The sequence below is a fragment of the Lynx rufus genome, unplaced genomic scaffold (assembly GCF_022079265.1).
Source record: "Lynx rufus isolate CCGP_SWC_20201006 ecotype Redwood Valley unplaced genomic scaffold, mLynRuf1.p SCAF_5, whole genome shotgun sequence".
Taxonomy (NCBI): domain Eukaryota; kingdom Metazoa; phylum Chordata; class Mammalia; order Carnivora; family Felidae; genus Lynx; species Lynx rufus.
The window spans coordinates 50895516-50922269 of record NW_025814867.1 but is presented as its reverse complement, the minus strand read 5'-3'; the positions used below and the strand labels follow the sequence as shown (position 1 = coordinate 50922269).

General features: G+C 38.2%; 1 protein-coding gene across 1 annotated transcript in view; it reads right to left on the bottom strand.

The window, feature by feature from the left end:
• The window catches only part of LEKR1 (leucine, glutamate and lysine rich 1), a 173923-nt gene that overhangs the window by 40144 nt on the left and 107025 nt on the right, over positions 1-26754 (bottom strand). The window contains exons 6-8 of the mRNA XM_047100406.1: positions 26101-26182; positions 16834-16911; positions 16296-16499 (exon numbers count right to left, since the gene is read on the bottom strand). Of these exons, the coding sequence (XP_046956362.1) occupies positions 16296-16499; positions 16834-16911; positions 26101-26182 (364 nt within the window). The remainder of the gene's footprint in view (positions 1-16295; positions 16500-16833; positions 16912-26100; positions 26183-26754) is intronic.

Here is a 26754-nt window from a genome sequence, read left to right as displayed (position 1 = left end):
GAAGGATAGAAAGAGAGGGAGAGAAGAATTCCAAGCAGGGTCCATGGTCAGCATGGAGCTGGATGCAGGGATTGATCTCAGGACTTTGAGATCACAACCTGAACCGATATCAACAGTCAGATGCTTAACGGACTGAGTCACCCAGGTACCCCTCTGTTATTTATTTCTAAGTTAACTACATTGTGACCAGAGAACACATTCTGTATGATTTGATTTCTTTTAAACTTCTTTAGTTTTGCTTCATTGCCCAACCATATCTTGGTGAATATCTGTATGCCTTTGGGGAAAAAATATATATATTCTGCTGTTGTTGGGTGGGATGTTGCATACATGTCAATTAGATTAAGTTGATTGCAAAGCTTAAGTATTCTATAGCCTTACTGATTTTTCTACTTGTTTTATCTATTGTTGTGAGAGGCTATTGGAATATCTAACAATGATCATGAACTTGTCTACTCCTTTCAGTTCTATCAGTTTTTGCTGCATGTATTTTTAAGCTCTGTTATTGTATGCATAAACATATAGGATTGTTATGGCCTCCTGATGGATTGATTAACTTACCATTATGAAATGAATTTCTTTATTCCTGGTAATATTCTTTGTTCTAAAATCTACTTCATATGATATTAAAGCATTTCAGCTTTCTTTAGATTAGTGTCAGCCTGGTGTATATTTTTTTCATTCTTTTACTTTTAACTTGTGTCTTTACATCTAAAAGAAATTTCCTATAGGCAGTTTATAGTTGAATCTTACTTTTTTAAATACAATCTGATAATCTTTGGCTTTTAATTCGATTGTTTAGACAATTTACATTTAATTGAGTTGTTGATATGCTTATATCTATTGCCTTGCTCTTTGTTTCCTATTTGTCTCATCTGCTGTGTCCTTTTCCTTCCTTTTCTGCCTTCTTGTGGATTTTGTGTATGTCTTAGGATTCTATTTTATCTACTTTTTTTGTCTTATTAGCTATAAATTTTTGTTTAGGTTTATTTTAGTGGCTCCTAAGGGGTTAAAATAGCCATCTTTAACTTACCACAGTTGTAGTAGACTGAAAACTGCTTTCAATCCTGATCCACAGAGTCTGTAAACACGTTACTTTATATGCCAAGAGGGACTTTGCAGATGTGATTAAATTAAGGGTCTTGCGATGGGGAGATTATCCTGGATTATCTGGTTGTGCCCTAAATGTAATTACCAAGGTCTTTATAAGAGAAAGGCAAGATCACTAACATGGGGGAAGGTGATGATGTGACAAAGGAAGCAGAGATTAGATTCATGAGGCTAGGATCCAAAGAATGCCAGCAGCCTCTAAAAGCTGGAAGAGGCAAGGAATGGGGTCTCCCCTCGAGCCTCCAGAAAGAACCAACCCTAGTGACACCTTGATTTTAGTTCCTTAACACTCATTTGGACTTCTGACTATAAGATAATAAGTTTGTGATGTTTTAAGCCACTAAATTGGAGGTTGTTATAGTGGCAATAGAAAACCAATGCCATAGTCTACCTTCAAGTGATATTATACAAGTTTAGGTATGAGATTAGAATCTGATAATAGTAAACTTAATCAAATAAGGAGCAGCAGCAAAGGAAACTGAAGCAGTACTTGACCTGGTTTTCAAAATGCCAGTATACAGAATGGATGTGGCTGGCCATGCACTTGTTAGAAGTAGCAGACAGCACAGTCTTGACAATTCACTCCATTTTATTTCTTAAGCCAGGTTTCCCATTTGAAAAGAGGTCTTACTGATTAGAAAATTCCAATGAGCATTTCCAGATGGGTGCCTGTTAGTACACTAGAAGTTACCTTTATTGTAAAATGGGTGGTGCTGAGTATTTGAGATGCTCAAATTTCAGTCTCTCTGGAGACACTTACAATGTAGATACCACCAAAAGTAGAATCCATTCCATATACATTCCTCTGATGGACCCAGTACAAAACACCGGTGCTGTTATGTTTCCTTTTAGAACAAAAACTGAGAAAGTCTGGTAAATTACAGACGCTAAAAAATAATAGGCCAAGGTTTAAACAATGTTAATGAAGTGATAATTATTCACTGAATTTTCATAGTTATGAAGTTCCCTATGACATTTCCAGAAAATACAAGATGTTTTCAGTGAACTCTTATAAAAATTATGAACTTAAAGTCTGAAGTGGTAAGTTTGTTTGATATTTATGGCTATAGGAATGAGAAAGACTTTCAGATCTCTTTGATTCCTGCTGAGCCTCTGATCCAGACTCTAAGAACCCTTGTATGATTCTTTAGTGGGACAAGGCAGAAAGAATAATCATATATGACTGTACAAACACTTACTGCCCTTGGTTAGCATGAAACAGGCACTGACTAATGTATATGGACATGATTACATGCGTGAAAAAGATAATCCTGATTCCAAAAATAAAAACCACAATTATGTGGTATACATGGAAGAGCTTATACATTGTTTAGGAATACAAACCCATTTTAAGACACTGATGAGGAAAAGACAAGCTTGTGTTGAAAGAAACTAAAAAGGATCAACTTTGACTCTCATGAGCTTTTTTGCTAGAAAACTAGCAGAATAAGAAATAAAATATTGTTAGATGCATATTCCATATTTTCCCATGTTATAAAAAGCTGCAAATGTGTAGCCATCTAATTTCTTCTTCAGAACCAGTTCTAGAGATAAAGATACTTTAGAGTTACAGGAAACAATGCAGATTTAGGTCCTAAATTTAGATTTTACTAAGAATCCAATAAAGAAGATTATCACTAGAACCCAGCTGTTTGGATTGTATTCCCACCTCTGATTTTTGAGAAGTCAGAAGTTCTCTGGACCTGAGAGAAACACTGGGTGCTTTTGGGCTTTAAATCCTGCAATCAGGGGCTCAGTTAGTTAAGCATCCGACTCTTCATTTCGGCTCAGGTGATGATCTCACAGTTTGTGAGTTCGAGCCCTGTGTCAGGCTCTGTGCTGACAGTGAGGAGCCTGCTTGGGATTCTCTCTCTCCCTCTCTCTCTCTGTCCCTTCCCTGCTTGCACACATATTCTCTTACTTTCTCAAAATAAATACATAAACTTAGAAAAAAATCCTGCAATCAGTGGTTTAGTTGGGGTTAAATTAATTCTCATCCATACATCCATCTATCCAGCAAATATTTATTGAGTGCCTATTATGTATCAGGCACTGTTTTAGTCTCTGGTGAAGCAGTGGTTCTTTCTTGCCATTTTTTGATAATACATGAAGGCAATTCCCTAAGTTTTAGAAGAAACAAGATCCTGAAGTAGTAAATGACTATCTAAAGTGACACAAATCACAAGAGGCAATGCCAGCTCAAGCTCATACCAGCCTTGAGCTCCCTGCAGTATGTTATGCTGCCTTTGCTCTTCATATTGGAGAGAGAGTTGTGGCTATCTGTAGCATTCTACCCTGCAATTTCATGAAATATTGTTTAAAAATAACATCTCCGGAGTTGGCACAATAGGCAAATTAGGATCTCTAGCAATTAGGAGCATTTATTTTTAAAATTTTAACTTTAAAATTTTTAGACCCAAAAGAAAATGAGAGTCTAATTTCATATATACATGCAAAATTCCCTTAATTGCAGTTAAAAACGTAACTGCAAACAAATGTCAAACCATAATGCCAAACGACAGCTTTAAATTCTATTTCACAAGTTGTTCTTTTAGAGATGTCTTCACATTGTCAATCAAAGAGATAATTTTGATTTTGCCACAACTCTTGCCTTAGTTAAAAGCAGTTAAGTCTGTGGTATCATAAAAAGTTTGGCAAGCCTCTTGTTCTAAGAGCTGCTGATAAGAAATCAGAGAAAGAGGGGAATCTCGGGAGAAAAGCATGACAAGGTTTATTATTTTAGAATGTTATTACTTAAAACATTTTGTTTCATAATACTTTAAACTAATAGGATAGCATCCAAATTGAATCACTCCATGAACTAATCTTTACAACTTGAAGAGTAAAGCAGATAATGTTGAATTCAATAGACATTTAATAAATACCTACATCACTGGTGCAGGGTATAAACATTAATAAGATATGATGCTTTAATGGGTTATCAACATAAGGAAGAATGAGAGAGGGAAATCGTTTTCTGAGCCCTTACAACCTACCAGGTATAATACGAGATGCTTCAATCTTCATGAAAAGATGGTTATCATTACTATCCTCATTTTACAGGTAAAGAAAAAGCCTTAAAGTGGCTAAGCTGTCCAAACTTGTCACTGGTAAAGTTGAGATTTAAACCTAAGTTTGCCTAACTCTAAAGTCCATTCTTTTATAGTAAGCCACAGTACCATGAAGTAACAGACCCTTTAAACACTCACTGCTCCTGAATCCTTTTTTTATATTCTATACTTCTCATTTTTTTAACCTTCATGAAAATATGACAAGACTCATTAAGTAAACACTAAGTTTCTTGTCTTCTAAAATGTGTTGTGAGATGTTATTATTCTATTTTCATTTTGAAGATACAGCTCCACTTCTGATTTTGCCAAGACACTAGAGAATAGAAGACAAAAGTCACCATCTAATATTTACTGAGTGATTGGAAGAATCCTGAAAGATTGGAGGGTGGGGTAAGTGAGGACAGGGGGTGAGGAGACACAAAGGGAGCACTCTGGGTTCTCCTGCTTTCTGCAAGGCTGGGAGTCCCCTGAAGGCTCAGTGTTACAACATGAGAAAGAAGTCACACAGAGAGAAGTGACAAAACAGCCCTTCAAGACAGATGCTGAGGGAACTATGGAAGTATAGCGGAGGTGGTTAATAAGGTGAGACACAATGAGCTTGATTTCTGTCTTTGCCAATTATGTGACCCTGAGTGAGAGATATAGCTTTGCTTACTCTTTCCTCATATGGAAACTGTGGAAAATGACACCTGCTTCACAGGTGAAGGCCCCAGCTCTGCTAGCCAGTGCCTTTGAGCAAATTTGGAAATGACCTCCCCTCTGGGAATTAGAGGTGAATTGGAAACCATACTCCCTCTGGGTGGGGACAGACCTAGAGACTGAAGGCTTGGTAAGGGGAGAGGGGAATGGCATACTTACTTACGCAAAATAGCTGAGCTCCTTCCCCTGTGGCAAGTGGCTAGGACAGCAGAGTCCAGATTGGTTTTCAGATCCCTTACTCCTTCCACGGAGTGCCATGTAACACTGCACACAGCATCTCGCTCAGGACATGATAATAGAAGCCCTTAGAGGGCTCCCCACAACTGTGATAACTATGGATTGTGTGTGAGAGAGTTTGAGAGGGAGAAAGGGAGAGGACAGGACGGGGAGAGGAAGAAAAGGAGGAGAGAGGGGAGAAAGAACATGAGGCAGCATCCATGTTTAATCATGGGGTCAGTCATTTATAGAAAAGTCAGAAACTCCATGAAACTCCCCCCCTCCAAAATGTACTAGATTTTGTGTATACTCTTCTGGGGAGAGGGTTTCTAGCTTTCAATTAAAAATGAACAAACAAACACCAAAGACAAAGAGAGAAAGGAGAGAACCCAGGAATTGTAAAGAAGTTAAGATTACGTGTGTGGGGGAGGGGGAATAAAACCCTTCCCTATAGCCTAAAAGATACCTGTCTGGAGGAACAAGGAACACTTAAATAAACTTTGCTTAAAATAGATAAAGAGCTAGATAAAGAGATACAGACCTATTTATTTCACGGAAGAATTTACACGTAAGCAACCTCCACCTAACTTTGGTTGAAACTAAGCTTTTCCTCCAACAATGTTCTTCACTGATCCCATCCTGTTACTGGCAAGTCAATCACAGGAAGTATTTTTCTATTTTTGCTCTTGGAACTTACCAAGATGGTGCTAATACAGCTCTTGGGACTGCACAGAGAGCTGTTACAGACAGCTGCGAGTTTCGGCAGTATGGTCGTAGCCCACATGTTAGTGCATAAATTTTTCTAAGTGTTATATGTGGGCAGTCTCCAAGCTTAAACACATATGTCCTTATAGAACGTATCTGTAAGCTGGTTATAGGGAATTCCAAACACATTTTACTGTAGAAATAAAATAAAATTCTATAAAATGGAATTAGGCCTACAGGCCGGCCCACAGAACCCTACTTGATCCACTATGGTCCTGAGGCAGTGTCACAAATGGATGGCTCTGGGCAGAGTTCTGGGTCTGGCTGATAAGACCTTGTAACCCAGAAGCATGAGAGCACAGAGCTGCCTTTGTACAGAATTTAGAAAATAGCTGTACTTTTCTCTGGTGCTGCCCACTGTGCCTTGCTGCCTTCTTCCTCTTCCACAAAGGAGACCTCTCTCTCCAGCCTCAGTGTGTCTGTAACCAAGCTGGCCAGACCTCTACCCTCAGCATCTGTGATCTTGAAGCACCCACTTCTCTTCCTTCCAGCGGAGGCTCTTCTCCTAACAAAGCCTCCTCAGCTGAGTGGAGGGAAGGGGAAGAAAGCAGTACCTCATTAAATAGATTTGTCCTATCCATCAACTATTTCCTAGTCACCAACTCCTTTCTTGTCTCAAATTCAGTTCTACCAATTTTTTTCTAGGGTCAGTTTTGGCTTTTTACCCCTTCCTTTTCTCCTCTGCTGAAGCTACATAGCTTCTGAATTGCACGTTTTTCATAGTGGTCCTAGGGGAGTTCTGGCAGAGGTTCTGATATCAGTGGGGTGAGGGAGGAGGGGTAGCGCTACGTGAGACCGCCTGAGTCTACGGAAGCACACGCTGTCACTGGGAGCAACCTGGGCTTTGGCCTTCGGAGAGCACATCTGGCAGCCTGGTTGGCTGCAGTCCTTCCATGACGGTGGTTTGGGACGTTGCTGTGCAGCCCATTTCCAGACACCGCCCAGTACTACTGAACAAGAAGCTCTGTGAGTGTTATCAAGTACTTCTATTTTAAAAGTTTTTCCTGAGCCCAGCTTCTTGTTTTGGAAGGACTTTCACATCTCCAACTGCTTAGGGACACCTCAATATAGAGGTCCCACTGGCACTTCAAATCAAAGCTTTAAGAGAAAATGTGCTCAGCTGAGAGACAGTTTACTACTGAAGGGAAGAAAGTGGACAGTGGAAAGCCAAGTTCATACATGAACCTTAAGGAATATCTGCTATCAGGGGATCAGAGGAGGGAATGGGAAAGAACCAAAACAGAGACAGAAAAGGGGCAGGTTAACAGGTTGGCCCTGTAGTCAAAGGAAGACCAAGTTTCAAGGCAGGTTTGGACAGCAGTGTCAAAAGCTTTCAAAAGGTCATTTTTCTTCAAGATAGGCTCTTCACGGGGCTTTCATGTGTCTACCCTTTGGCTCAACACAGAGTAAGCTCTGGCTGTTTTGCCATCATCCATTTGGTACAGACATTTAAATAACCCAGCAGAAGCTAGCAGGGTGTGGGAGCTGAAGGCTTTCATTTTTCTCATGTCTGTTAGGTTTAACTATACATAAAATCCTTTTATTAATATAAAAACAGTAAATTACCTGACTGGCTCCCACTGCTCAATTGCCACACCTCCACTCAGGACCCGAATGACCTTTCCACAGTGTCACTCCTCTGCTTAAATCCCTTCAATGGTTTCTTTTCATTGCATTGTAAATAATACCCAAATCCATAAAGGCCAGAGAGATTCTGCCTGATTTGGCTCTCACCTGCCTCACTCACACTTGCTGGGCCTTCAGTCATACTGCCATTTCTGAGAACTCACCAAGCTTGTTCTTTGCTTATAAAGCTCTTCCTGGCTTTTGGCCTGGTAACTTTCACTTGGCTTCCTTTATATATCATCTCAGAAGTCACTTTTATGACTTCCCTTTACAAATCAGGCCCTTTTTCTATCAGTCTCAGCTACGATACCCTTTTCCTTACTTTATTTCCATTGTCACAATCTGTAATTATTCTAGTTAGCACTTCACTTTTTCTTTTACTATGTGTCTCATTAGAATGCAAGCTTCTTGAGGACAGGGATGTTTCAGACTTATTGTTATATCCCCAGAGTACATAGTACCTGGCATATAGTCAATGCTCAACAAACAACTGTTGACTAAATTACCCAAAGCAAGCCATTCATTCTATTTATTGAGTGGATATGTGTCATACTCTGAGGATACAACAGAGGACAAGGAAGACAAAATTTGAAGGTGGCCTAGGACAAAGAAAAAGGACATTTATATCTAGGAGTAATCCTATGATAATATGTTAACTTACTGATCTGTAAGCACATTTTTATTTCTGTTTTTAAAACACAGAAAAACATATATATCCAGGTGATTGTGTATTTCAAAGCAATCCTCCAAGAAAGTTCTATATTTAGTCTAATGATGCCGTCAATCCTCAAAACATTCATAAGACTGCCGTCTTCAAATTGCAGCCAGAGATAATTTAGTAAGCATAGAAAAAAAATTTAATTTTGATCCTACATGGTATTTCCCAGATTTTCCCTCCATAGTCACTCAACTTGCTTTCACTGAACCTACTGATATGGTTTTAAAAAATCAAATTCATCCCTAAAGGGCAAAGATATATCATACAGAGAATATTCTAAAATATTTGCACTTAAGTCAATCCTCAGAAAAGTGTTCCAGAGACGTCTGAACAAAGACAGGGACTTTTCAATGACCACTATAAAGAAGATAGCAGTCATTCAGATAAACAATGAAATCTAATTAATCGGACATCATTAGAAATGGGTTATTTTAGATGATACAGGGATATAAGAAAATTATTCAGATAACCAAAGTTATGAACAGAAGATTTAAACATTTTTTATTTATTTCATGGTATCTTAGGATATATGATTCTGTACTTTTTAAGTAGAGTATATGGCTGATTTTTATCTTTATCACTCACGGTTATCACGATGGTCATCAGTTATAAACCCATGTATAAATATAGAAACAGTTACAAATGTGTGTAGGGTTGTTTCTATTGTATATTGGGTCAAATTGCAATGCTTTTAAAGTTTTAGTTTGCATTTATAGTTTTTTTTCTCTTCTATGCATGGTCAATCTTTCAGCTGCCATTCCTTCTTGTTATTAGTAAACCTGGCTCTTACAAATTCCCTGCTTATGAAATTGCTGCTTCTAATATGCTATGGGCTGAGCGACTATGTAATTGTGAAATGGTAGAGGTGGTGAGGTGGAATGAAGAGTCGTTTAACTATAAGGTATATGATATTTGCAAGAAGCAGATTATTGGTATGGTTGAATCAGGAAGAAATGCTGGGTAGCAATCAGCGCTGCAGGTGTTCATCTTATCCTGGGATGGACCAGAGATAAGAATTATTCCCCTGTGAACTGGACAGACTCCTCCTAGCCTGAAGTAGAGACAGATAGGACCCAGGGCAAAGAGTTAATGAGAAAGTTCTGAGACAATTAACTTAATTCTAAGCTGCTTGCTAGCCACTCCCAGACTCTTCCTCTGGGGGCAAATAGCTATCCTTGTAAAGAACAACAACAACAACAAAATTATAAATCTTCTAAGTTAGAAACCCAATATGCATAAAATGAAATTAGCAAAACAAAAAATAAACCAAAAAAATTATAGGAAGAATGGAAAACAAACAGCCAATTTTGCCTTTTGTGCACAGAGAATAATACAAGACAAAAATTCTTGCCCTTATGGAACTTGTGTTCTTTTGGAATATAATAGTTATATCAATAAATGTAAATGGGATAATATCTCCCATTAGACTTCCATATTTGATAAAACCTAATAAAATAAAGCCCCAAAACGTATGTTATATTATCAGATATACATTTAAAACAAAAGAATTCAAAAAGAATGAGTACAGACATACCAGGCAAATAAAAACAAAAAGAAAGAAAGAAAGCAGGGTTGAGATACGAAATACAAATAAGGTTAATTTAAAGACAAATTAACTGAGCAACAATATCTAGGATGACTAAATGAACATGCTTTTTACTATCCCTTCACTACTTGAACACCAGAGTTATCTTTGTGGAGAGCCCTCAAGAAGAGGTACTGGTAAATAACAGAGAAGAAAAGTAGGAGCTAATAAAAGGAAAAAGTGATACAAAAAGATGTTTCTCTGTCGCAAAGTGATAGAATCCACCAATTATTGGTCCAGGTGAAATTCGGTAGTATAAGTATCATACATGGTCTTTTCACACATTGATTCTTTTCAATAAAAATCTAACACTAGGATTCTGGGAAGATGGCGGCGTAGGAGGACGCTGGGCTCACCGCGCGTCCTGCTGATCACTTAGATTCCACCTACACCTGCCTAAATAACCCAGAAAACCGCCAGAGGATTAGCAGAACGGAGTCACCAGACCCAAGTGCAGACGAGAGGCCCACGGAAGAGGGTAGGAAGGGCGGCGAGGTGGTGCGCGCTCCACGGACTGGCGGGAGGGAGCCGGGGCGGAGGGGCGGCTCGTCAGCCAAGCAGAGCCCCCGAGTCCGGCTTGCAAAAGCGGAGGGGCCTGACGGACTGTGTTCCGACAGCAAGCGCGACTTAGCGTCTGGGAGGTCATAAGTTAACAGCTCTGCTCGGAAAGCGGGAAGGCTGGAGGACAAAGGGAGGGTGAGCTGCGGAGCCCCCGGAAGACAGAGCTCAGTTTGGCAGGGAACAAAGGCGCTCGCCAGCGCCATCTCCCCCGCCCATCCCCCAGCCAAAATCCCAAAGGGAACCGGTTCCGGCCAGGGAAATTGCTCGCTCCGCGCAAACACCCAACTCTGTGCTTCTGCGGAGCCAAACCTCCGGCAGCGGATCTGACTCCCTCCGGCTGCCACAGGGCCCCTCCTGAAGTGGATCACCTAAGGAGAAGCGAGCTAAGCCTGCCCCCCCTGCCGCCGTGCACCTTGCCTTCCCACCCCAGCTAATACGCCAGATCCCCAGCATCACAAGCCTGGCAGTGTGCAAGTAGCCCAGACGGGCCACGCCACCCCACAGTGAATCCCGCCCCTAGGAGAGGGGAAGAGAAGGCACACACCAGTCTGACTGTGGCCCCAGCGGTGGGCTGGGGGCAGACATCAGGTCGGACTGCGGCCCGCCCACCAACTCCAGTTATACACCACAGCACAGGGGAAGTGCCCTGCAGGCCCTCACCACACCAGGGACTATCCAAAATGACCAAGCGGAAGAATTCCCCTCAGAAGAATCTCCAGGAAATAACAACAGCTAATGAGCTGATCAAAAAGGATTTAAATAATATAACAGAAAGTGAATTTAGAATAATAGTCATAAAATTAATCGCTGGGCTGGAAAACAGCATACAGGACAGCAGAGAATCTCTTGCTACAGAGATCAAGGGACTAAGGAACAGTCATGAGGAGCTGAAAAACGCTTTAAAGGAAATGCAAAACAAAATGCAAACCACCACAGCTTGGATGGAAGAGGCAGAGGAGAGAATAGGTGAACTAGAAGATAAAGTTATGGAAAAAGAGGAAGCTGAGAAAAAGAGAGATAAAAAAATCCAGGAGTATGAGGGGAAAATTAGAGAATTAAGTGATACACTAAAAAGAAATAATATACGCATAATTGGTATCCCAGAGGAGGAAGAGAGAGGGAAAGGTGCTGAAGGGGTACTTGAAGAAATTATAGCTGAGAACTTCCCTGAACTGGGGAAGGAAAAAGGCATTGAAATCCAAGAGGCACAGAGAACTCCCTTCAGACGTAACTTGAATTGATCTTCTGCACGACATATCATAGTGAAACTGGCAAAATACAAGGATAAAGAGAAAATTCTGAAAGCAGCAAGGGGTAAACGTGCCCTCACATATAAAGGGAGACCTATAAGACTCGTGACTGATCTCTCTTTTGAAACTTGGCAGGCCAGAAAGAATTGGCACGAGATTTTCAGGGTGCTAGACAGCAAAAATATGCAGCCGAGAATCCTTTATCCAGCAAGTCTGTCATTTAGAATAGAAGGAGAGATAAAGGTCTTCCCAAACAAACAAAAACTGAAGGAATTTGTCACCACTAAACCAGCCCTACAAGAGATCCTAAGGGGGACCCTGTGAGACAAAGTACCAGAGACATCACTACAAGCATAAAACAGACAGACATCACAATGACTCTAAACCCGTATCTTTCTATAATAACACTGAATGTAAATGGATGAAATGCACCAACCAAAAGACATGGGGTATCAGAATGGATAAAAAAACAAGACCCATCTATTTGCTGTCTACAAGAGACTCATTTTAGACCTGAGGACACCTTTAGATTGAGAGTGAGGGGATGGAGAACTATTTATCATGCTACTGGAAGCCAGAAGAAAGCTGGAGTAGCCATACTTATATCAGACAAACTAGACTTTAAATTAAAGGCTGTAACAAGAGATGAAGAAGGACATTATATAATAGTTACAGGGTCTATCCATCAGGAAGAGCTAACAATTATAAATGTCTAGGCGCCGAATACCGGAGCCCCCAAATATATAAAACAATTACTCATAAACAGAAGCAACCTTATTGATAAGAATGTGGTAATTGCTGGGGACTTTAACACCCCACTTACAGAAATGGATAGATCATCTAGACACACGGTCAATAAAGAAACAAGGGCCCTGAATGAGACACTAGATCAGATGGACTTGACAGATATATTTAGAACTCTGCATCCCAAAGCAACAGAATATACTTTCTTCTCGAGTGCACATGGAACATTCTCCAAGATAGATCATATACTGGGTCACAAAACAGCCCTTCATAAGTTTACAAGAATTGAAATTATACCATGCATACTTTCAGACCACAACGCTATGAAGCTTGAAATCAACCACAGGAAAAAGTCTGGAAAACCTCCAAAAGCATGGAGGTTAAAGAACACCCTACTAACGAATGAGTGGGTCAACCAGGCAATTAGAGAAGAAATCAAAAAATATATGGAAACAAACGAAAATGAAAATACAACAATCCAAACGCTTTGGGACGCAGCGAAGGCAGTCCTGAGAGGAAAATACATTGCAATCCAGGCCTATCTCAAGAAACAAGAAAAATCCCAAATACAAAATCTAACAGCACACCTAAAGGAAATAGAAGCAGAACAGCAAAGGCAGCCTAAACCCAGCAGAAGAAGAGAAATAATAAAGATCAGAGCAGAAATAAACAATATAGAATCTAAAAAAACTGTAGAGCAGATCAACGAAACCAAGAGTTGGTTTTTTGAAAAAATAAACAAAATTGACAAACCTCTAGCCAGGCTTCTCAAAAAGAAAAGGGAGATGACCCAAATAGATAAAATCATGAATGAAAATGGAATGATTACAACCAATCCCTCAGAGATACAAACAATTATCAGGGAATACTATGAAAAATTATATGCCAACAAATTGGACAACCTGGAAGAAATGGACAAATTCCTGAACACCCACACTCTTCCAAAACTCAATCAGGAGGAAATAGAAAGCTTGAACAGACCCATAACCAGCGAAGAAATTGAATCGGTTATCAAAAATCTCCCAACAAATAAGAGTCCAGGACCAGATGGCTTCCCAGGGGAGTTCTACCAGACGTTTAAAGCTGAGATAATACCTATCCTTCTCAAGCTAGTCCAAGAAATAGAAAGGGAAGGAAAACTTCCAGACTCATTCTATGAAGCCAGTATTACTTTGATTCCTAAACCAGACAGAGACCCAGTAAAAAAAGAGAACTACAGGCCAATATCCCTGATGAATATGGATGCCAAAATTCTCAATAAGATACTAGCAAATCGAATTCAACAGCATATAAAAAGAATTATTCACCATGATCAAGTGGGATTCATTCCTGGGATGCAGGGCTGGTTCAACATTCGCAAATCAATCAACGTGATACATCACATTAACAAAAAAAAAGAGAAGAACCATATGATCCTGTCAATCGATGCAGAAAAGGCCTTTGACAAAATCCAGCACCCTTTCTTAATAAAAACCCTTGAGAAAGTCGGGATAGAAGGGACATACTTAAAGATCATAAGAGCCATTTATGAAAAGCCCACAGCTAACATCATCCTCAACGGGGAAAAACTGAGAGCTTTTTCCCTGAGATCAGGAACACGACAGGGATGCCCACTCTCACCGCTGTTGTTTAACATAGTGTTGGAAGTTCTAGCATCAGCAATCAGACAACAAAAGGAAATCAAAGGCATCAAAATTGGCAAAGATGAAGTCAAGCTTTCGCTTTTTGCAGATGACATGATATTATACATGGAAAATCCGATAGACTCCACCAAAAGTCTGCTAGAACTGATACATGAATTCAGCGAAGTTGCAGGATACAAAATCAATGTACAGAAATCAGTTGTATTCTTATACACTAACAATGAAGCAACAGAAAGACAAATAAAGAAACTGATCCCATTCACAATTGCACCAAGAAGCATAAAATACCTAGGAATAAATCTAAGCAAAGATGTAAAGGATCTGTATGCTGAAAACTATAGAAAGCTTATGAAGGTAATTGAAGAAGATTTAAAGAAATGGAAAGACATTCCCTGCTCATGGATTGGAAAAATAAATATTGTCAAAATGTCAATACTACCCAAAGCTATCTACACATTCAATGCAATCCCAATCAAAATTGCACCAGCATTCTTCTCGAAACTAGAACAAGCAATCCTAAAATTCATATGGAACCACAAAAGGCCCCGAATAGCCAAAGGAATTTTGAAGAAGAAGACCAAAGCAGGAGGCATCACAATCCCAGACTTTAGCCTCTACTACAAAGCTGTCATCATCAAGACAGCATGGTATTGGCACAAACACAGACACACAGACCAATGGAATAGAATAGAAACCCCAGAACTAGACCCACAAACGTACGGCCAACTCATCTTTGACAAAGCAGGAAAGAACATCCAATGGAAAAAAGACAGCCTCTTTAACAAATGGTGCTGGGAGAACTGGACAGCAACATGCAGAAGGTTGAAACTAGACCACTTTCTCACACCATTCACAAAAATAAACTCAAAATGGATAAAGGACCTAAATGTGAGACAGGAAACCATCAAAACCCTAGAGGAGAAAGCAGGAAAAGACCTCTCTGACCTCAGCCATAGCAATCTCTTACTCGACACATCCCCAAAGGCAAGGGAATTAAAAGCAAAAGTGAATTACTGGGACCTTATGAAGATAAAAAGCTTCTGCACAGCGAAGGAAACAACCAACAAAACTAAAAGGCAACCAACGGAATGGGAAAAGATATTTGCAAATGACATATCGGACAAAGGGCTAGTATCTAAAATCTATAAAGAGCTCACCAAACTCCACACCCGAAAAACAAATAACCCAGTGAAGAAATGGGCAGAAAACATGAATAGACACTTCTCTAAAGAAGACATCCAGATGGCCAACAGGCACATGAAAAGATGTTCAGCGTCGCTCCTTATCAGGGAAATACAAATCAAAACCACACTCAGGTATCACCTCACGCCAGTCAGAGTGGCCAAAATGAACAAATCAGGAGACTATAGATGCTGGCGAGGATGTGGAGAAACGGGAACCCTCTTGCACTGTTGGTGGGAATGCAAATTGGTGCAGCCGCTCTGGAAAGCAGTGTGGAGGTTCCTCAGAAAATTAAAAATAGACCTACCCTATGACCCAGCAATAGCACTGCTAGGAATCTACCCAAGGGATACAGGAGTACTGATGCATAGGGGCACTTGTACCCCAATGTTCATAGCAGCACTCTCAACAATAGCCAAATTATGGAAAGAGCCTAAATGTCCATCAACTGATGAATGGATAAAGAAATTGTGGTTTATATACACAATGGAATACTACGTGGCAATGAGAAAAAATGAAATATGGCCTTTTGTAGCAACGTGGATGGAACTGGAGAGTGTGATGCTAAGTGAAATAAGCCATACAGAGAAAGACAGATACCATATGGTTTCACTCTTATGTGGATCCTGAGAAACTTAACAGGAACCCATGGGGGAGGGGAAGGAAAAAAAAAAAAAAAAAAGGACGTTAGAGTGGGAGAGAGCCAAAGCATAAGAGACTGTTAAAAACTGAGAACAAACTGAGGGTTGATGGGGGGTGGGAGGGAGGGGCGGGTGGGTATGAGCACTGGGTGTTGTATGGAAACCAATTTGTCAATAAACTTCATATATAAAAAAAATAAAAAATAAAAAATAAACATCTTAATATTAAAAAAAAAAAATCTAACACTAAATACAATGTGGATTCCATCTCTATTTTCACTAGCTACATGACTTTAAGCATGTTCTTTAACCAATTGGGGCTTTAATCACTAAAGGAGGTGGTTGGATGTGATGGCCTTTCATGTGAAATATTTCTTTAATCCTGTGATTCTACTGTTATTAGTATATGTAAGACTTTGATATTTCAAATATATGTGGAACATTGACTTAAAATATTTTTGGAAGAGATTATTGTTGACTGCACCTTTCACTTTTCAGCGTTACAACCTCTTCCTTTGTCTGATGCAGAAGAGTTTTGGTTATCTGTAGTTCATTTTCTGCAAAGTTAATTCTTCTTTTTATGTCTTCTTCTTGTCTTTCTTTCGCAGTCAGTTCTTCCTGTAAAGTTTTATATATTTGTTGACAAGCCATTAAAGAATCCTCTTTCTCTTTAAGCAATCTGGTATGCCTAAAATGGAATAGGAAAAAAAATACACATTAGACCCTATATTTTTATGTTTATCAAAGATATATGAAAATCTCATTTGAAACTAAAGACTATAATTTTAACTTAAAAAATTTTTTTTCACACTAAGAAAATGGAGAGTTCTGTGGGATTAAAACTTTCCCATCTAGAAAGAGGCAAAATCAATGAACTTCAAGATATTATAAACTTAAATTAGGTACTCAATGTGTAAATAATACAATAAGAAAAACTAAGTACATTTCAAATAAAATGTTATTTAAAACATGATTTCAAATTTAATTACTAAAAATATTAATTTAAAATTTGCAGTGTATACCGTGACTCAGAAATAATGGATTCAAACTTCAGTTTTCTAAGTTCTCTTTGACAGTCATCAGCTTCATTAGATTTATTCCTAAAATAATATGAAAGAAGTTCAAATATTTTATTTCAAAATAGTTCAAGTATAAATGTTTCCCTTTTTAAAAAACATGTTTTTCCTTTATTACTTTTCTTATTATCTTTATATCCTATTTGTGGTTATATATGCATACTTCCTTGAAGTTAGAAATATATAGTTAAGGGTTTTTTTTTTCTTTGCCAAAAAAATTACTTGTAGTCCAACAATATGTTTTTCTATATCATTTTATTTATCCGTAAAAAGAAATTTCTTAGCATATTTATATTATTATTTCTTTAAAGAAATAAACATTCAGGCCACTGCTATAATTGCTAAGTAGGCTCCTATCAGACTAATCTGCACATAAATAAAAAGTCTAAGCTTTGGACAACATTAAAAAGAAAAGCCCCTATTTGTAAGCATTGAAAAGTGAACAAAAGCAAGAAGATTCTGGAGGGAAGTTGACACCTTGAATGAGGTGACAGCATGGGGGTCAGATTTTCAAACCTGAGTCCCCAGTCTGCACCATGCAGAGGAACTGACATTCTGATAGAAAACACACTCAATCTGGCCTAAAGAAGGAGAGAGTACAGTGTTAGGGTCAACCATAATTGCTAGAAAGTTAGGAGTGAATCAAAATAGGAGAGAGCCAAAGACAGAGAGTCCCAATACTGCATAAAGACACTACCCACACATCTGGCTGAGCCCTGAACTAAAAATGCACAGGGCAGACTCCAAGCAGCCTAAGATAAAAAAAAAAATTAGAGATTTGAGCTGTTGCCCTAGAGACAGAGTTTACAGTCTAAAGCCAATCAAATTAACTGCCTGCTTTAAAGCAACGCTACTCCTACTCCCACCAATAATAGTATTTGGAGAAATATAACAGAATCTAGAATTTCTATAACACAATATTCAGAATGTCCCGAATATAATGAAAATTACTCAATGCAGGAAGAAATAGAAAAGCATGACCTATTCCCAGGAGAAAAGACAGTTAATAGGGACTATCTCTGAGATGACCCAGATACTGAAATTAGCAGGCAGGGATTTTTCAAAGAGCAGTCACAACTCTGCTTAAAGACATAAAGAAAAATCCACTCTAATTAGTGAAAAGATGATAAATCTCAGCAGAAAAACAAACCATTAAAATGAACCAAATGGAAATTCCAAAACGGAAATAAACATATGTCTTCATTTTATATAATTGGCTTTTATAACAATACTCAAAAAGTTAATATATTAAGAAAGAGTAATATTCCAGTTTAAGTTTGTGTAGGCTGCTTATTAATAAGTCATTATCTGAATGTACCTTAAAATAGCCTATAAACTGTACAATGAAGTATGTTTGTTAGATTGTCAATAAGTTTGCCATACTTGCAGAGTGACTTTAATTTCTAGTAAGTAATTGTTTGTATCATGAACATGAACAACATTAATTTATTTTTAAACCACTTTTATTATAAATATGATAAAATTATAAGCAATAGAGAACTGCATGAAATAATTACATAATGAATTGTTATAAGGAGAAAACTCCTATAACTACCATTCACGTAAAAACATAAAACCTGACTTAAGCTACCCTAGAAGCTTCATGTCCCTGGTCCCAATCATAGCTAACTCCCTCCTCTCCAAAATATCCATTTTCGGGGCGCCTGGGTGGCACAGTTGGTTAAGTGTCCGACTTCAGCCAGGTCACGATCTCGCGGTCCATGAGTTTGAGCCCCGCGTCAGGCTCTGGGCTGATGGCTCAGAGCCTGGAGCCTGTTTCCAATTCTGTGTCTCCCTCTCTCTCTGCCCCTCCCCCGTTCATGCTCTGTCTCTCTCTGTCCCCAAAATAAATAAACGTTGAAAAAAAAAAATTTAAAAAAAAATGAAAAAAAAAAAAAACCAAAATATCCATTTTCATGAATTTTGTGGTAATCACTTTGATTTTCTTTAGAGTTTTATTACCCAAGTTTTATCTTTGAGCACTATATTTTAGTTTTACTTTTTCTTTTGTAAAAATGTCTTTTTAAAACATTTTATTTCCTTTATTACCTGTTTTTTGAAAACTAGATTAAGGTATTGTATTGACATACAATTAAGTGCATATACTTTGATATGTCTGACATATGTGTTAAGGCCATGAAATCATTACCAGAATCAAGCAGCACATGAGCATATGAGCATACTCAGAACTTACATCTTGGTCTCTAAGGCCATTCCTATACAAAGGAAACAGGGCTACTCAGAGAATGGCTGATTCCAAGGCTGGAGCAGAGTAAGTATATCTGAAATATCTTGTTATGCTGCCACAGGTAAGGAAGTGCTCATAAAAGATGATGAAACCAGGTTCCATTGTCACAGGAGGCAGCTTGAAAGGGCTCCTACTGGCTAAGCCTAGACAATGTGTGTATCAAAATAATTAAGTACAGTAATAAATTATAAACCATTGAAAAAATGAATGAATGAATAAATAAATATATTAATAATAAGAAGAGAGGCTCTTGTTTAAAATAGGATGCTGAGGACTAATAAATGGAGAGGGATGGCTGGAGTCAGAAAAATCATCATTTAGAAATCACTGTGGTAAAGTTTAGATAAGGCAAAAGTCATTAATGGATGCTACATCTAGGGATACATTTTGGTGAGGAGGAGAGTATATGTATTTAAGATGTCTCTTATAGACACTTACTAACCGGAAGGGAACAAAAAAACCCAGGAATAATACACTGAACAAAGTGAGCAATACCTTCACCAGGTGATCAAAATTAACATCACCAAATGAGGAGCAGGCAGACGTTCATACCCTGAGAAGGACACCTCCCCACATATGTCGTTTTCTGGCTGAGAGTACATATTTTTAATCCAATCAAGAGGAAACATTACACCAATGTAAATGAAAATTTTTTATTTAAAAAAAGTTTGACAGGTTCTGCATTCTTCAAAAAAAAATGCCAGTGTCATAAAAAGACAAAGATAGACTAGAAATATTCCAGAATTAAGGAGGTTCAAGAGACATGCCAAATAGGTTGACTCTACCTGGTCTTGTACTAGAGGAGAAAATGCTATAAAGACCAACTAATAAAATTAGAATATGGGTGGTAGATTAAAGTATGTAAATTTATGACACGGAATAACTGTCCTTATGTAAAGTATCACTGAAAGTGAGGCTGGAAAGGCAGACTGAAGTATTTAGAGGTAAAGGGTCATGTTGTATGTAATTTATCCTCAAATGGTTCAGGAAAGACAACTGTGTGTGTGTGTGTGTGTGTGTGTGTGTGTGTGTGTGTGTGTGTGTGTGGAGAGAGAGAGAGAGAGAAGGAAGGGGGGCAAGGAAAGGTGAGGAAGAAAGCAAATGGGTTAAAATGTTAATCTGGATAAAGGTCATTTGGGTCCTCTTTGTAATACCATTATGTTTATAACTTTTTGTTAAGTTTGAAGTTATTTCTGAGTAAAACATTAGAAAAGAAAGAATAAGAAAAAGATTGACATGCCATTAGAAAGTGGGCAAAGATTATGACCAGGTGAGTCACAAAGGAAAGAACACAGAGTAGAATATGCAGGAGTACAATTTTTCATCAAACTAGTATTTTTTAAAGTTATTATACCCACTATGAGCTAGTGGGTATGAAATGGTTATTTACAAACACTGCTGAGAATAAAATTACTATAATCTTATTGGAAGGCAATGAATCATTAAGCATTAAAAGCCTTAACATTATTTAAGTTTGATTCAGGCAAAATTATCCAAAGGAAATACATGTGAGTAGAAAGATTTACCTATATGAATTTCAAAGTACCCTATTTATAAAAATGAAAAATTTAGAAATTCTAAAAAACAAAAGCTTAGTAAGCAAGTTATAATTCATCCATAGATTGGAATACTATACAGCCATTTCATAGTTATCTATAAATGTGGGGTGCCTGGGTCGCTCAGTTAGTTAAGTGCCCAACTCTTGATTTTGGCTCAGGTCACGATGGTTTGGGAGATGGAGCCCCATGTTGGGCTCTGTGCTGACAGCACTGAGCCTGCTTAGGATTCTCTCTCTCCTTCTCTCTCTCTCTGCCCCTCCTCTGCTCACACGTGCGCTCTCTCTAAATAAATAAATAAATAAATAAATAAATAAATAAATAAATGAAAAATTATAAAAAAAATAGTTCTCTACAAATGTATTGTGTAATGACATGGGTATATCACTAAATGAAAACATGTTAAAAATATACATTACTTAGAAAAAGTAGACTTTAAGAAAAAGTCCTTAGAAAAAAGGACTATAAGGATTTATCAAAATACAACTATGATTTTCGTTTTTGTATATTCCTGTCTTTTCCAAGTTTTATATATTTGCTTTGAAATAAAACAAAAATGTTTCTTTAAAAAATGCTTTGAGCACAGGGTAATGTATGGAAGTGCTGAATCACCGTATCTACACCTGAAACTAATGTAACACTCTATGTTAACTAATTGGAATTAAAATTAAAACTTTAAAAAATTCTTTGAGGTTCAGCAGCCCCACCATGAGATTCACTCTATGTTCAGACTCACGTACAATTTTTCAAATCCAGAGGCAAGGATAGCAGTTCTTTCAATGGTTATTTTGCTAACTCTGTGGACAATTAATCTAGAGAGCCTACCATCCCAAGGACTCCCCTCACCATGATCAGCTCTCACCCCCATGCCAGTTAAACCATTCTTTCTACGGTCCATCCTTCACAACATAATTGTTCTCTTCATCTCATTAGGATGGGGAGAGGGAGAATTGGAGGGAATAGAAAGAAAGCCTACATCTCTTTAAACACTGCATTCCTTCTGTTAATCCTTTCTCTTAAACTGCTTTGAATAAGCCTTTAGAAAGCCTTCTGCTACCCCCGTCAATCAACGTAAAGGAAATAAGGTGAAATTATTGTATATTTTTCTTGATTTGAAAGGCAAGTTTCCATACCATTCCACTGCTTCATATGAAACAGCCATTCTCAAACTGTTTCCTTGATACTTGCACTTTGCTGTCCAAAAAGCATTCCAAATCTAATACATCAAAAGCATAGTTTTTCTTATCTCCCTCACCCCATATCTATTTCTTTTACAGATTATTCCACTTCAACAAACGATACCAACACAATAGTGATATTAAAAGGGTAGCACTTATGTATCTCATGCTACCTCAAGGCAGCCCTTACTTCCTTGTTACAGTTGAGAAAAGAGACTAGAGAGAGAAATTACATGCCCAAAGTAACATAACTACTAGGTAGTAATGCTGGAAGCAGTCTGGATCCGGAGTCTAGGCTCTTAGTCACTACACTCTCCTGTCTCTCAATTGTCTACCCTAATGTTGAAAACTCCCCAAATCTCACCCTTTATTCTTTCCTTCCCAGTCCTCTTGCTCCCCAATCACATCCACTCCAGCAATAAATCCTGGCAGATTAAGCCGGCATATATTTCTCTCCATCTCCACACTATAGCCTTACAGTCAACCAGTCACTTCTCACTTGCGTGAACGTGCGCCATCCCACCTAGTCTCACTGATAACTCTTGTACCCCCACTCCAGTCCTCTCTCCAGGTAGCTGCCATGTCCACCTTTTAAAACAAATCACATCAGTTCACTCTCCTGCCAAACATCTTCTAATAGTTTCCCATTGCCCTCCACATAAATCCAAAATCCTCACTAGGCTCTGAACACACTGGTGTATTATTTTCTTATTGTTGCTATAACAAATTGCCACAACCTTAGTGGTTTAAAACAACACAAACTGATTATCTTACAGTTTTCAGGTAAGAAGTCCTAACATCAAGACATCACAAGGGCTGTGTTCCTTCTGGTGGTTTTAGGGGAAAATTTGTGTCCTTGACTTTTCTAGCTTCTAGACACCACCATACTTCCTTGGCTTCTGCTCCCTTTGTCTACCTGCAAATCACAACATTTCAAATATTGCTTCCATCTTCACATCTACTTTTGTGACTTTGACCGTCTTGTTTTCCTCTTATAAGGACTTTTGCAATGACATCTGGCTTGCCTGAATAATCTAGGATAATCTCCCTCTCTCAAAAGCCTTAATTTAATCACAGGTGCAAAGTTCCTTTTGTCATGTAGAGTAACATGCTCACAGATGAGGACATGAAAATCTTTGGGAGCCATTATTCTGTCCACCACAACTGGCCTTCCTCATGTCTTGAACTTGGTCATCAAGTTCACCTGGCCTTCCTCATGTCATCAGCTTTTAAAGCTTCATTAACACTCTATCACTTTAGCAAGCATTACTGACTACCTTCTGGACATGACTACAGTTTTCTTCCTGGCCATAGAGCCCATTATCATCTTCTTTCAGGATAAATCTTGCTTGGTCTAAACTAATTGTGGTAGTCTTGTTCCCCTTGCCAGTGATTATTTAGGAGAGGGTATGCAAAGGGTTCAGCCAAAGAGCTGTAAAGAGAGGGCTGTTTGATGGCTTCTGGGAAAATTTTTTTCTCACTTCTAAGGAGACACCAGAAAAACAGGCCCTTCCTGCCTCTGGGCTGGTTACATTTGGATGTGGTACCTGGAACTGCAGTCATCTCATAATCACAAGGGACTTAGGCTTGAAGTGAAGCCAGTGCTAACGACAGCAGGATGGAGACAGAAAGAACATCAAGATCCAAGATGATTTAGCCACTCAATCGACTAAACCTGAAACTACTCTACCTCTTGTTACTTGTAGCTCAACATCTTTACTGATTAAATCTGTTTTCAAATATATAACAAGTTCTTACAAACCTTGGAAAATATTTTCTTATAAATCTTAGGAAAAAAAGAACTTGTAAGTTCATCCATTTAAAAACTGCCTCTTTCCCTTAAGTAAAAATCCACAAAACTGATATCCAAACATTTAAAAATCTTGAAACAAAAAAAATATCCTAAGTTGGATAGGTGAAAATGATCTCCACTTCTAGCCCCCACAAAGGAGAGGATTAAAAATTTAAAGAAACTTTATTTCACAGCACCTCCAATTTTTGGAAGTTCAAAAAGGTTTGGATATAGATAGTAAATCTCCAATTTATTAACAAATTGTACACGGAAAATTTTGAGTGAATTCTTTTGACTTCTGGACACCTCCTGAGCTCTGAGCTGAACAGTCTTAGCTCTGATCCTACATGCCCACCTGACTGTATCCTCATAGTAAAGGAGGGTAGATGGAGTAGAGATGGAAAAGCCAGATACAGTCAGCATAAAGAAAGGTCTCCCGCAACTGGGGCCATTTAAGCAGTTCTTTCATAACTCAATTTTTTAAAAATGGATACTCTGCCCATTTTCTAATTTTAAGAAGCTCTTATAGGGGCACCTGGGTGGCTTAATCGGTTGAACATCTGACTCTTGGTTTCTGCGTGGGTCATGATCCCAGGGTTGTGGGATCAAGTCTCGTGTCAGGCTCCACGCTAAGAGTGGAGCCTGAGATTCTTTCCCTCTCTCCTTCTGCCTCTCTCCCCTGCTTGTGTGCTCTCTCTCATTCTCTCTCTCTGTCTCTCAAATTAAAACAAAAAAGTTCTTATATCAGCAGGAAGCATCAGTTTTAGAAACTGAAACAAAAGTATCAGCATTTCTGCAATTGTATAGTGATTTCCTCCAGGTAATTTATTTGATGGACTTTAGTGAGGTGGTATTTCTCACTCCAACTCCAATCTACTCTGACTCTTATTTCTCAGCACTTACATTATAAATTATGTTAAAAATATAATTAATAAAAAAACCACAAACCATGTGTCAATATTAAATGGAAATGTTCCTTATATATATAGAAAATTCTGTGCCAATTTATCCAGTAAAAATCAATTCATGTCACAACCCATGAGCTTTATTCTTTTTCCTCAGTATGCTTATTTCTGTAGTTAGCTTCTCTCCCAACTTGCCAGGACTCCGTTCCATATGCTGAGTCTTGATGGGTCCATAAATTCCCTTTTAATTTAGTTAGGTACGAGCCCAACTTTTCTATTCCTGGAATGTGCCTTCGTCACTTACTGAGCTACAAGAAGCCAAAGTCACACAGTAGCTGTGGCCTGAGTAGGTTGTCCTCCACATGGGGCATCCATATGGCCAAAGCCCTTCCTAATGTTACTAGAGGGTGGGGAAGAACGATTCTTTTTCTTTCTTTCTTTCTTTCTTTCTTTCTTTCTTTCTTTCTTTCTTTCTTTCTTTTTTTGCAATCACCATCTTGCTTCTCTTTTTTATGCTTGTTCTCATCCAGAAAGTTGCTTCCTGGGCTCAGTGAGTCATCCAAGGACCTCCTGTCACTCATTCCTTCAACCCTAGCCATCATATACAGATGGCAGAACTACTATATTTACTGTACTATTAATCACAGTGTTATAAAGCTTGAATATTTGCTTTTTCTTGTTTTTCAAAACCAAATTATTTTACTACAAATAATTCACATATACATCACTTTGGTAGGGTATTTTCGAATTTGTTCTTCCTTGTGCTGCTAAGAATTTTATTAAACACATTGTTCTTAGGAGTAGTTCATAGGGAACACAACAGTTGGTTGCTAAGCATTCTAAATATTTATATTTCTTACGAGATTCATTCTTCCAAAATATAGGAACTGAAAACCAGAGCTATCAGATTATATACCACAAAGAAAACAAAATCTATTTTTCAAAGATTACACAAATTCTATCTTAGTGCTATAATTATAGATGTATGATATTTATACCATAAAGTAATTTTTGAAACTTCTGTTCTAAAAAAGTTAGTTCTCTGGATATTTTACAAGGGCATTTTCTTATCAGTTGTTTTCCAATATTTTCTTTCTCATTTATATAAAGTGTAAGTACTCCAGCATTTCAAAGATACTCAAAGATACTTCTTCACAAGATACTATCTTTTTGAACTTAAAATTGGTAATTTTAAGAAACAACTTAAAAGTTGTTTCTTCTGGATAGATAAGAGAGAGAGAATGTGAAGAGACAAAAGTTAGAGAATATTTCACATTAAGTTACGTTTGAACAACCAGGGAAACCTTTAATACAAGAATAAGTTAAGTCTCTTACTGAGGGAAAGAAACATTTCATGTATTTAAAAATATTTACAGATCCTTTAATATACAACATACGCCAGAAAAGTACCTGAGAAAAGCAGGAGACCACACTCACACAACTAAATTACTGCCAAAGAGTCACAGAGAACACGTGGTAGGTGTGGGGGAGGATCTTTCTAAAAATTTTACAGGTTGTTCAATGTTCATCTTACATGAGCTTTTCTTTATAGTTGTCAATCTCTGTCACTGCCTTCTGATGTTTTAGACCAAGTGCCTCTACTTGACATTGTAAACCTGAAATGACACAATATATTCATCTGATTAGCACATTCTAAATGTCCAGATATTTTCATAGTGTAAACCATATTCTTTGAGAATTGCCACTCAGCTCCTGCAGCATACTGCCGCTGTTTACTCCACTTTGCCTGGGTATGCAGCTCATCTCTTCTCTGAAACCCCACGGAATTAATAGTTTTTGACAGAGCCAATTTATTGGCCTCTTTCTGCCCCCATCATCTTGCTAATTTTCAAACACCCAATGGCCTAAATTTTACTGATGTTTTGAAAGGAAATGTATGTAGCTGACACACATATGTTGGTGTGATCATGTGGCTCATCTCTGAAACACCTGACTGCCTGAGCTTGCTTTTGTGGTCTGGAACTGAGAAGTATCGCTGAGGCCTCCTGGCAGAACTGAAATAGACAAACCATGTGCATTGCTCCCGGTAAAGAATTTGTTAACTCTGGGTAGCATCTAATAGGCATTTTAATGACTTTCAAAGCCAAGATATACAAGCAGGAAATTGGCTTCCATAGTCTGGGGAATTCAAGCAGCATTTGAGGAAGATTATTCACACAGCAGTGTC